The sequence below is a fragment of the Astatotilapia calliptera genome, unplaced genomic scaffold (assembly GCF_900246225.1).
Source record: "Astatotilapia calliptera unplaced genomic scaffold, fAstCal1.2 U_scaffold_4, whole genome shotgun sequence".
Classification (NCBI taxonomy): domain Eukaryota; kingdom Metazoa; phylum Chordata; class Actinopteri; order Cichliformes; family Cichlidae; genus Astatotilapia; species Astatotilapia calliptera.
Genome location: NW_020535778.1, coordinates 435,034 through 447,097, shown reverse-complemented (window position 1 = coordinate 447,097; position 12,064 = coordinate 435,034). Strand labels below are relative to the sequence as shown.

General features: G+C 36.4%; 1 protein-coding gene across 1 annotated transcript; it reads right to left on the bottom strand.

The window, feature by feature from the left end:
• Window positions 1-481: 481 nt before the first annotated feature.
• On the bottom strand, window positions 482-10,743 carry LOC113018094 (arachidonate 15-lipoxygenase B-like). Its single transcript, XM_026161163.1, has 15 exons — window positions 10,704-10,743; window positions 10,372-10,534; window positions 9,263-9,461; window positions 9,039-9,117; window positions 8,401-8,517; window positions 8,208-8,311; window positions 7,442-7,608; window positions 7,129-7,269; window positions 4,651-4,854; window positions 4,368-4,454; window positions 4,114-4,283; window positions 3,493-3,614; window positions 3,264-3,364; window positions 1,727-1,897; window positions 482-1,456 (listed from the first exon to the last, which is right to left on the bottom strand). The coding sequence occupies exons 2-15, from the start codon at window positions 10,507-10,509 to the stop codon at window positions 1,277-1,279; spliced, it is 1,980 nt and encodes a 659-aa protein (XP_026016948.1). The 5' UTR covers window positions 10,510-10,534; window positions 10,704-10,743; the 3' UTR covers window positions 482-1,276.
• Window positions 10,744-12,064: the final 1,321 nt, after the last annotated feature.

Below are 12,064 nucleotides of genomic sequence, written 5' to 3'. Positions count from 1 at the left end.
TGATTGAGCATGCGTCAAGATACCATGGCCAATGTTTGCCAATGTTCAGATATTGTTACAATGGTCACTGTGTAGTTGTAGTACAACTGAGGAACAAAATTAATGGACATGAGATTCAGTCTTATTGTGCTTCAGTTGTCATGTAACGATACTCACTAAGGTCATTTATGCACTTTCTGACAATGAGATGCTGGTTATGATGGGGAGAGACTGATGAGTTTGTTTCTTTGTTGAGGAAGGAGGATAAATCCTGCAATCAAAGCTGGAAAAAAGCTCATGATATGTGCCTCTTAATTTTATTACACAGATGCTGGATTTAGGATCGTACCTCTCCCTGAGAGGTGAAACCTGCCAGACCGGGGGGGACACAGACAGAGATGAAACTAGCACCTTTTATTGCTCAATAATCAACTATTAGAAAAAAAGAAGAACTGTCAGAAAGTGATTTATGAAGTCACACAGAATGAAAACAGTGCTTTAACCTTTGAGTTTAATGTTAAAATCATGTGATCATAATGTGGCAGTTACATAGTATTTTGTCCTCATCACATAATTTCAGAGATTATTAAATGAAACAATATATTTGAGGGGTATGCTATTGTCTCCATTTCGTTTTGTGAATCTTGTTTAAAAGTATGTCAATATTTGGTATGGATTCATTCCGCATCAAGGTAGATGAATTCATTTATCAGTGTAAACTAAACATGCAGCACAATGCCAAAAAAGTGGAAAATAATTCTAGTGGAAAGAAAAAAAATACAAATAAAAATTAGAAATCCAGAAGATCCAATACTAAAATAGCAGAAAAACACCCCCTTTTTATCCCAGTAATGTGGAAGCTTCATAACAATTTGTATAGTTTCCCTGTTAGTTAATCTGAAGTTAAATATTACATAAAACAAAAGCTAAATATATAGAATCAGTTTCTCCCACTGAAAACAATACATCCAGATAAACAGAATGAACTTTTTGGGTTTTCCTTATCTGGATGATTGAGCATGCATCAAGACATATAGAATCAGTTACACACTTATCCCTCTGGCCCATTTCCTAAATATTAAACACACCCACAGCAATAGTATTTTTTTTAAAAGAATTAATTCATGTGTCAAAACAAAAGAAAAGAAAACATGACTGCAAAGACCCTGTTCATAAAAAACATCTTAGTCACATCTATTTTTAATTTCCCTGTTCATTGATAAGCTAAGAAATAGTTTTTCTTTTTCTTTCACTGTACCCTACTTTTCTTTTTTATTAATATGAAGCCCTCTAATATTCAGATGGACACGCTGTTTTCAATGAACTTTGGATCCAGGTATGTGTACGGCAGGTCCAGTCTCTTGTTTCGGTGTTCAATGTCTGCACTCAGTTTTACCAGGTCATCTTGAAATTGTTTTATCTTCTTGAGAGGAACCTCCTCAGTGAAGTGATCTTCAGGGTAGTTGCCAAGAAAGACCTGATGAGATTGATAAGAGAAACATTTAGTTATTTTAATAGACTATAATAAACTAATTTACTACGTAGGAAATTTGTCTTGGACAAACAGTGCTCTACATAGCTGTTAATAGTGATCAAACATAGACTTTTAACATAAAATAGCATAATTTGACCACAGGGTGATCATTATAGGAGATAATTTATGCTGTACTGTCTAATCTATGTTTCACAAAATGGACATAGCTTATATTGTATGTTCTCAGTTTTGAAGTCTTATCAGAGCACTTACGCAGTCAGCAGATGACTTGCTCAGTAGCCACATCGTACCCATGCCATGAACTGTCGTGTTAACATCAGGGAATGCGTCCAGCATTGTGTTCCTGTTGGCGTTCCCCTTTGTGGTTGGTGGGGGAAGCTGCATGGTGGTAGGATAGTTGGGCATCCAGGCACCAAAGTCAAACTGCATTGACAAAATATTGGATAGGTCATTCACAGACATTAATATGAGGAGTATTACAGTATGAGTTTAGTAACCTTGATTTTAACACAGCACATTTTTCTGTGTTTTTGATCTAGGGATGATAAAATCAGTCAGTCTTTCGTTTAGAGAGAAACATTTCAAATACTATGCTATAAAACATACAGACATTATACAGCGCCTCTGCGCTTAATGAACTAACTTCATAATCCACTGACTTCTCATTTTATGTTACCATTTCAATGTCAGTATCAGCTTTATTGAAACAGCATGTTACCAGCACATTACCAGCACATTTTTATAGTTTTGAACCTGTCTTGACCAGCAGCTTTGACAACCTGAATGCAAACACATATACTATGTTATTTTTTTAAACAAAATATGTATAGTTTGTAAGGGGGGAATTTTAGAAAACATAAAAAGATGAAGCACAAATAAAGCACAAAAGCCTCCTGCAGAGCCCCAAGCCACACCGGATCACAAACCCAAGGGAGCCACAACCACGCCAGAAGATCTGGCCATGTGCCCCAGAACCACCAAGTACAATACCCAGGAGGCAAAGGAGGAGCTACCTCCTACCTTCTATGACCCTGTCCTACAGAGACCAAGCTTCAGCAAGCCCCAGACTACACACACACACACACCCATCCATGTCAAATTACCCATAAACTTGATGTGCTTAACATAAACGATAACAATGTCAAAGCTTTTGCACATCTCAGAGTATACACATATCTAACGTATCTGAAGTTCTTTAGTTTGTTAATGTTTATTTCCATTTTATTTCTTTTCATGTCAGTTTATAAGGCCACTCTTAAACAGAGAGATGTTTAACAAAATACTCAAATGTAATAAAATGTCATTTTCCAAATATATGTTATGTTGTGCAGTAATCCAAAGAAAAAAACCACACTGGATTTTTGCCAAAGGAATCAGAGTGATACTATCTTTATGTAAAGAATGAGCAGGAATAAAACTTGAATGGAAGGACTTTGGAAAAATAGGCTAATATAAAAACTGACCTTCATTTGATCAGAAAGACAGACAGACACTTTGACAAGGGAGAGACTAAAGCTATAAAAACATACAAGAGGAAATCATGGAGCAAAACATAAATCATTGTCAGACAAAAGGAATTCATTAAAAAAAATCCTGAATAGTGAGATCATGGTCATAGACATTCAACATAACAACATAACAATCATTTGTTAGCTGCTAATGGGCTTGTATAAACTACCTGACAAGCATCAAAGTTTAGTGGAATTTATCTGTCCAGGATTCAGCCAGGGAATTGTAGAATGTGATCAAACACCACCACTGATAATCATAGTAAATTAGAAGACTTCACCTGTCCAGTGTTGACAGCTGAGTGCTGGGCTGAGCAAGTGAAGATCACCATGGTGACAAACTTGACCATCTCTTCCACAGTGTTGAATTTATGTGGAATTCCTGTTGATCATAGTGAAAAAACTCTATTACATCAACGTACACCCAGGGGAATACATTTCAGTTGCATTCTGATAAGATGCAGCATCTATATTATCATTATGAAGTGTGATACTTTATTGGAAGGTCACCTGTCTCTTCTTTGGAAAGGAATCCATGTTCATAAATATCATGAACCCATTTATTCACTTCAGAGTCTTTCTGGACCTCAGCATCAGACTTGTAGTAGTGGCCCAGCACTCCCAAGACAAACCTTTGATAAATGATAACATGCAGTCAGTCACGCTCATGGCTGCATTCTAGTTATGATTAGTTCTTTATTTTGTAGTTCTTTTTTTTAATGACTTTTTCTATACTTGACAGACATAGTGGAAAACAGGAAAAGGTAAGATTTAACAAAAAATATTCTCTCATTATTGAGGTTTACAGTTTGTGTGTAAACAATCAAACAACAGGGGCACCTCAGATCTACTGGATAATCAATAACCCATTGTAAAATTGTTTTTTTTCCACTATTACCTGTAGCAACAGCATAAAATTAACTTTGGAGTGACATAAGAGAATCAAATTCAGCAAATAATGTGATGGGTTTTCTAGAGTTGACCAAAATTGCAAAGACTTATTTATCAGTGTGTGTGTGTGTGTGTGTGTGTGTGTGTGTGTGTGTGTGTGTGTGTGTGTGTAGCATGGTGCAGGATTAAAGTTATTTTACAGTTTTTCATATGTTTTTTCAGACAGAGTGGTAATAGAACCTATATATGATTCTCCAAAGCCTGAGTCCATCATCCCTGTAGTAGAAGTTTGGCACATATTTCAGGCCACGCATTGAAATATCATCTGGGATGCAGAGTGAGCTGTAGGTCAGTGAGGCCAGCGATCTCTGCAGGATTGTGAAGGCACCCTCTCCACCTGAAGCTGCAAACTACACAACAGTCAAATCTCAGTGAGAAATAAATACTTTATGTCGCACTGAAAAACATGTTTAAGTTTGTTTGTTTTATCATACCTTAGTGAAAATTCCATCCTTATTTATAAGATGTGTCCGAGCTAAGGAGTTGATGTGAAGAGTGTAACGAGTGTGAGGCTTGAGAAGCTGACAAAAAGAGGGAAAGTCACGAGTAAAACCTTTTTTTCTTCCCTCATGTTTTATATTCACATGTTCTGATTTTGTGCAAACATTCTTTAAAGAGAAATAAGTTAAAACGATGATGTCAAGGTCACAAGTAAGGATACTTTCTACTTTCTTACCCCAAAGGAAATTGACATATGTCTGAAACATAAAGATTTACCTTGTAGAGAGGATGCACCATGGGCAGGTTGCGCAGTAGGGAGAGTGTAAAAACCTCAGCCAGCAGGTGAGTGCGGAGCAGGTGAACATTAAGTTCATACAGGTTAAAATCTGCACTTCTCACAAAGATCTTAGCCAACAACCAGTCGTACTGAGAATCAGTACGAAGAAAGATGGGGTTGTCGTCTGCTGGTTTCTGCTTCAGCTGCAGGAGAAGAAACAAATATGTATTCATGCATTTGATTTAGTACCAGTATTGATCAATAACCATCAAGCCTCCTTTGTAAATAGTGCTTATTTATTGTAGGCTTGTAACTGATGCATGTTTGTCTCTTGTCATGAGAGTATCAACAACAGTGACAAATAATGAGACATTACACCTTTACATCCAAAGCTGTATCTGATATGAACAGGGGAAAGTCGCCAAGAGAATAAGCCGGTTAATAAGTAGTGTTGAAGTGCATGACATGAGTGCTAGCATGGTGAGTAAAATGTTGTCTGGAAGAAAGAAAAGAAAAACATGCCTACAGTGCATTTTCTTTCTTTGAGGAAGCAAGTGGAATGTCCTTTTATAGTGGGAACAGAGGACCCTGTCACAGTTCCTCAGTCCCCTGAGCTGCTTGTTACAGGCTTTGTTTTATCTCTGTCTCTCTCTCTCCTTTCTCCATGCTTGTGTGTCTGTTTGTGGGTGGAACTCAACGAGAGCTCCTCCCTCTGGCTTCACGCACCTGTAGAAATCAACCCCCTGTCACAGATGATCTCATCAGGAAGTCACTACTTAAGGTGGTGGCTGAGAGTCAATACATGCTACCTATCACTAAGTGCATATACCACTCTAGTGTTTATGCTGTAAATAAAGGCACTAAACTTGAACGCTCTGAATCCTGACTTTGAGTCCACTCCACCCAGTTTTCTTGACAGACCCGGTAAGTTATCTGGCTGTTTCCAAATATCAAGAACTAACCATGGCGAAATGTGTGGCACAGACCTAACTTTACAATTCTAACTGCCGAATCATACTTTCCTTGCACAGTAACATTATTTTTATCAGGTCATATATGGGTGAAATTCTCATTTGTTGTTAGATTGCCAAATGTCTTCCCCAGCTAACTTGTGTATACTGTGAAATGGTACTGGTTTCTAATCCATCAGTAAATTATATAATGGGACAATGCAAATATGTATAACTAACATTTCCTTTCTCCAGTAACAACCATGATCTAGGCAGTTAACCAGATAACTGTAATTTAGTAACACAGCATGTTCCTGACCAGAGATGGGGAAAAACTGTAATCCAATTACTTTTTTCAAGTAACGCGTAATGTAAGGGATTAGAATTGCAAAAAAGTAATTTGATTACTGTTACTTTCCCGTAAGCATGCTGCGTTACTGCATTACTGCATTACTAAACCATGATATTGTTTGTGAGAGTGTCTCGCGACAATGACGTATAAGCGTGTGACGTCCGTGGCAGCAATGGACATGTGCAAATCAACAATGGATAATATGGAGTGCAGGAGAGACTACGACCATGCAGCGTTTAAAGCGTGGAAGTGCTCACTTCAAGTTTCATTCCGTAAAAAGTGACACAAACATTAGCATCTGCTGTACATTCTGTGTGGGAAGAAAACTTCTTTCTACAGCGAAAAATTAAACTTCAAATCTGAGCGAGCAGCAAGCACGCTGCCACGGGAATGTGAAATTCACAGACAAACCCCCGGATCCCCCCGCTGACATAACCGCTGTGGCACCGGGCAAACCTCCACCCGCCCCACTCCTGCTAAACAGGTGAAAACAGATTTAAGAGTGACAGGAGTTAGCTTTGATTTTATTTATTTATTGCTGTGTTTTACTTGCATCTATTTGAAAGAGTGAGTGTAAACACAAAACATTATTTTATTTTTTATGCTGGAAATAGGTTTAAATTAAATTAAACTTTTCCATTTGAGTGCATTTTATATGATGGATTTTGCAGGAGAAATAGAATTGGGCTGAAAGGTCTATTGCTTTATTACGTATTCAGGTTGTGCATCATGTTTAAAAGCAACAAAGTAATAAGTAACTAATTACTTTTGAAAATAAGTAATCAGTAATGTAACAGGATTACTTTTTTGGAGACGTAATCAGTAATAAGTAACTAATTACTTTTTCCAAGTAACTTGAACAACACGGTTCATGACAATGACAACTTCATCACGACTAAGTGAAGCTTGTGTTCATTTCACTGGTACTAGGATATGCAGTACATGCCCTGCATTTTTAGCTGATAAACATACATGACACAGAGAACATACAACAGAACAACATTATGGAGGAGGGCAGCCTGTGGTTAATTTTGCTTCGAATAGAAAACTCAAGCTAGGTGTAAACACAAGCAATTAAAGTACCACAAGCATCATTGTGCTTATATTCAGAAGGGAGATGTTTTGTATCTTAATGTGAAGGAAAGTTCTGTAGATCAACTTGTAGCTAAACTCACCTGAATAGCAATCGGTTTCAATTTACCATCAGTTTCCCAGAATAGGACGAGGGGGGCCATCAAGTACTGTTTTTTCTCGTTGATGGTGTTTGTTTGGATTCCATCCAAAAGTTTGTAGTCACACAGGAAGATGTTGCCCTTCTGTTTGAAATTTTATAAACAAAATAAATTGTTTGGCCTCACACATGCATACTTTATGTGAAAATTTTAACATTAACATGTTAATACAATCACATGGCCATCCATGCAGGTAAGACAAACCAGATACATGATACACTTAGTCTGCTTTATTTCAGGAGAATCACACAGTTACCTCCATTTCATCTGTCAATTTATTCTGACCATCAGGGAAGACCATTTCATCAGTAACAGGAAAGTTCTTGGGCAGTTCTACACAACGTTGGATCATCATGGGGTTAATGCCATTCAGAAATTGGTAGCCAAAGAAAAGATCTTCCGCCCAGTGTTGAATGACATAATCTGTAAAAATAACATATTATTTTACTGTGGGGCCACACAAAAAGGAAAATATGCGTACTGAAAACTGGTACACATTTTTTACATTTGCAGAAAATCTACTTATGATTATTTATTTCATTTCTTTTTTGTTTCTTTAGGTGAAATAATGGAAACTTTCCATATAAGTCGGAAACCACTCTTTAGTGATTTTCAGCTGCTTCCCTCTGGTCGTTGGTATAAAGTGCCTGCAGTGAAGCCCAAGAGACGTAGATTTTCTTTTGTACCTGCTGCTATTATGATGGCTGCCATCAGTACTGCACATTGCACTTTGTTGATGATAAAGTTTGGGCTGTTCTCTCTGGCTTTTTTTTGTTTGTTTGTTTGTTTGTTTTGTTTCTGTGTATGGACATACTGCAAATCATTTTCCCATTGGGGACAATAAAGTTACCGCTGACCAATAAACAATTCAACACTAAGTAAAATCTTGGAAAAAATTTGTAGTAAATTCTGTGATCTACTGATAGACTGGAAAGTTGAAGGCAATGTCATATCGGGATTTGAAAGCTTTTGGACATGCACTAAAAAAGAATTCTGAACTTACAACAATGAGATTTCTTTACCTGATGTCTTAGTGTGATGGGCGTAAAAAAGACGACGGATATCACCCATAGAAGTAAATCTTTTCTTACACTCAAGTAGTTCTGCAAGTTCCAGCTCTACTGGTCTAGAAAACACAGGCACAGTAACTTTTTTCAGATGCATGCTTAATCTTGTCAATAAATGTGTACACAGATGAATGAAAAATATCTTTACCCTGTCGTGAAATTGTAGGCCAACTCTGTTTTCTTGGTTATAGAGAAGCAGACATCATAGGGCAGTGAAGTGTCTGTCCTAATGCAATGGGGAATTTCGTCTTTATATATACCCCAGCTAAGACAGAAAATAACAGGGGTAAGGGACTTAGTGAGTACAGATTACTAATGCATCTGCAACCTGAGTAGAGAATAGAAACATAAATATAATTAAAATTATAGAGGTGCTCAGATCAACATTCAGAAAATTCCCATGACTCTCAGGTGATCTGCATATTTGCTTGGAGGTAGAAAGCAAGCAAAGGTTTGTTAAAATAGTGATAATAGAGTATATCTTTTTGAATCTGAAAACAAAGACACCAAGGTTCTTGAAGAATAAATGTCACATCATTTTGATATTTGTGAAAATTCATCTCAAGTATTTAGAAATCACTCCACAGGCTGTGAGAGAATAGGGAAAGGGTTCTCTTTTCAAGTTGAAGTACAACCTATTCAGAAGCTAATAATAAAATAACGGTCCAAAAAATTGCATAGCGCATATTTAACAGGTTACTAAATCCTGGCATTTGTGGGAGAGTATTTTGGGTTTCCTTATTCTTTGAGTAAAGAAATGTTATAACAAAACCTTGAACTTCTTACCGATACACACTCTGTTCCCACTCTAGGTCCTGCTGCCGACTGTACCCACCAGGAAGAGGGTTACCATCATCGATTTTTGCTTAAAAGATGAAAGAAAAATGGCATGTTCAAACTCATTTCAAATACTGTATTGGTTGGAATTTGCTCCATCCTAATTATAGTTTTGTATTATTATTTTATATCTTGAAATACATACATGATGTCAGACAAACATGTCTACAAACCTGTCCCCTCTCTAAAGTAGTGCACCTTGCTGTCAGTGATCCAGTGATAAATTGGAAAGCTGTAGGTCTTATCCATAGGGGAAATGACTTCCACCTTGGCAGGATACCATGAGAGTTGGACAAACAAATCCTTTTTCTTTAGCTCTATGAGCACCAGATCTCCAAGGAGGGTTGGGCAGGACACAGTTAACCATGTTTTCTGGAATATTAATGATAGAATGTCTCTGAAAAATCTACAGGAGATCAAGATCATCATAAAAAACTAAACAAAACAAAACAATCCTAGGCTGCATCCTCCAATCCAGTCTCCTGGCAGTTTGTGAAAAAGTCACAATTTACTTTAATCTATTGATTTGTGTTGCTGAGCATACATTTTATTTGTGTTTATTGTATTTTTTGCATGTCTATGACCAAGACTTTAAATCAGCTAGCTCTCATGAGTATTGATTCATGTCTACTTATAAAAAGCAAGAAAAGCAGCCCTTCAAAATTCAAAAAAAATTGGTGGAGGAGCAAATCAATGTTTTTCATGCCAGAGACCCAAGTTTGACGCATGAGTTTTCATATATTATTATTATTATTATTATTATTATTATAATTATTATTATTATTATTATTATTATTATTATTATTATTATTGTTATTATTGTTATTATTATTTTTTTGATTATATTAAAATATATATTAATGATCATAGTTTGTTTTAAAATACAATGGTTGCCATGTCTTTCAAAATTTTCCATTCATGGGACCTTTTTGCTTTTTCTACACCAAATACTTATGGCAGATACAAATTATACTTGCTACTGAAAAACATTACTTAAAAATGCTTGCTCCTGATAGCATTTTGTTTATACAGTTTGTCTTTTTAAACTCTTTCTTTGCATGAGAATGGTAAAACTGTAAGTATTGAAATTATAAAATGTCATAATGTCTGTCATAAAATTCTGAATTCATGTCATCAATTAAACAGTACACGTGTAAAAAAACACAAATACAACCATTCAAAAATGCCATATAAAATATAATGGGGTCACTAGCTCATATTAGTCACAAAAATAACTTTGTTATTTGGGGGTTAAACATGGAAAAAGATATTTCAGGCTTACTTGTCCTCTCTGGAAGTTTGATTTGAAGTTTACGAATTCACTCTTCCCTGCTGTGCCGACAAGCCTAATCAAGACTTTATTGTGAGTACCAGCACCTGCTAGATCTCCAGTGAACAAGACCACTTCGTAATCGCCCATTTTCACTCTTGAAAGTACACAATTCCTGATGAGAAGAGAATTTTAATAACTATTCACAGTACTGATTAAATAAAAATGATAATGGCAGAAAATATACTGTAAGAAATAATTATTAAATTATTAATTGCACTTGTTTTGAATGATTGAAAATTAACCCTTACCTTCTAAGCTCCTTTTTCGAAATAAGATCTTACCTTTGCTAGTGAGACCAAGATGGTGCTTTGAAGCTCTGCTCCGTGGGTATGAAAAATCAACACTTGATGTATCTCTTTATATACAGTTTTTGTGGGGGGTGTCATGTCCGTGTCGTGTGTGTGTGCATGTTTGAAAGAGCATTGGAACACAGCCAGGAAAACAAAGTGAAAGAGACATTCGAGCGTTACCGAAACTTCACATAATTCTAAAGAAACACTATACTTTAACCCAGGAGCTCTAAAATGGATGAGAATATCTGGCACAAAAAAACTGTGAGTTCTCAGGAACTGACTTAGTATTTGTTGTACCAGTCCCAAAACTGATAAACAAACTGTCAGTTATGTGGTGTTTTTTTTCTCACGTAAGATGATTTCAGGTCATGCACGTTAGGATGCACCAGTTCCAGATGTGAAGGCATTAAGCCACAAAGTTGGGTAGTTACAGTTTTTCAGTTTAACATGTAACATTTTAGGTTAAAAAAAATATAGAAATTGGATTCAAATCCAGGACCTCTTATAGCTTCTATTAAAATGTAGATTTTAAAGAGGACATGAGGCTTAGGGTCCAAACTTTTTTACACTGAGCATTTCAAACCACACCAAAGAAACATATGACCTCTTGTCATAGATAGATCATCTGAGATGCTCTTTTAGCAAATGTTTGGTCCATTTTCAGTGTCATCTTCCTGCCATGGCATTTGTCTCTCCCAACTTTTCCAGTTTACATTTTTTTTTCACTTATTTTTATAAAACTTTCAGTCACAACATGTTATATCATCTTTAGATAGGAACAAACTTAACAACTTGCTAGTAACTTTTAATTCAATGAAACCTCACAAATAATCTTAGATGGATATCATACATGTTGATGCTAATCTGTATTATAATACCTGGGAAAATGGCCACACTGATCGTTTTAATAGCACTGAAACGAATGTGCATGCATTTTACCTGTCAGCGGCACCTCAGTCTTCGTAAGTTTTAGAAAATAGATAATGATGTCACTTCCCTTTTGTCTCGTTTTGTCTTTGTGTCTTGTGTCAGCATCTCCTGTGGAAGTCAGTTTTGCCTCCATGTTTATTGACCTCTGTGTTTCCCCAGTAATGTTTGTCGTTTCCAAGTTTCCTAGTTCCTTCCTTGTCTGAGTTTTTGTGTTTTGTATAAGTGAGTTTCTAAGCATCAGCAATAAAGCTGCCTCCTTTAGTTCATCCCTTGTCTCAGAGTCTCGTATCGGGTTCTACTCTGTCTGACAAACATCTGTACCTCAAAAAAACTCGCAAACTCTTCAATTTAATGCAGCTTTCCCACATTAGTAAGTATAACACGGTAAATTAAGGTGTGGTATGTAACCATGGTCAGAT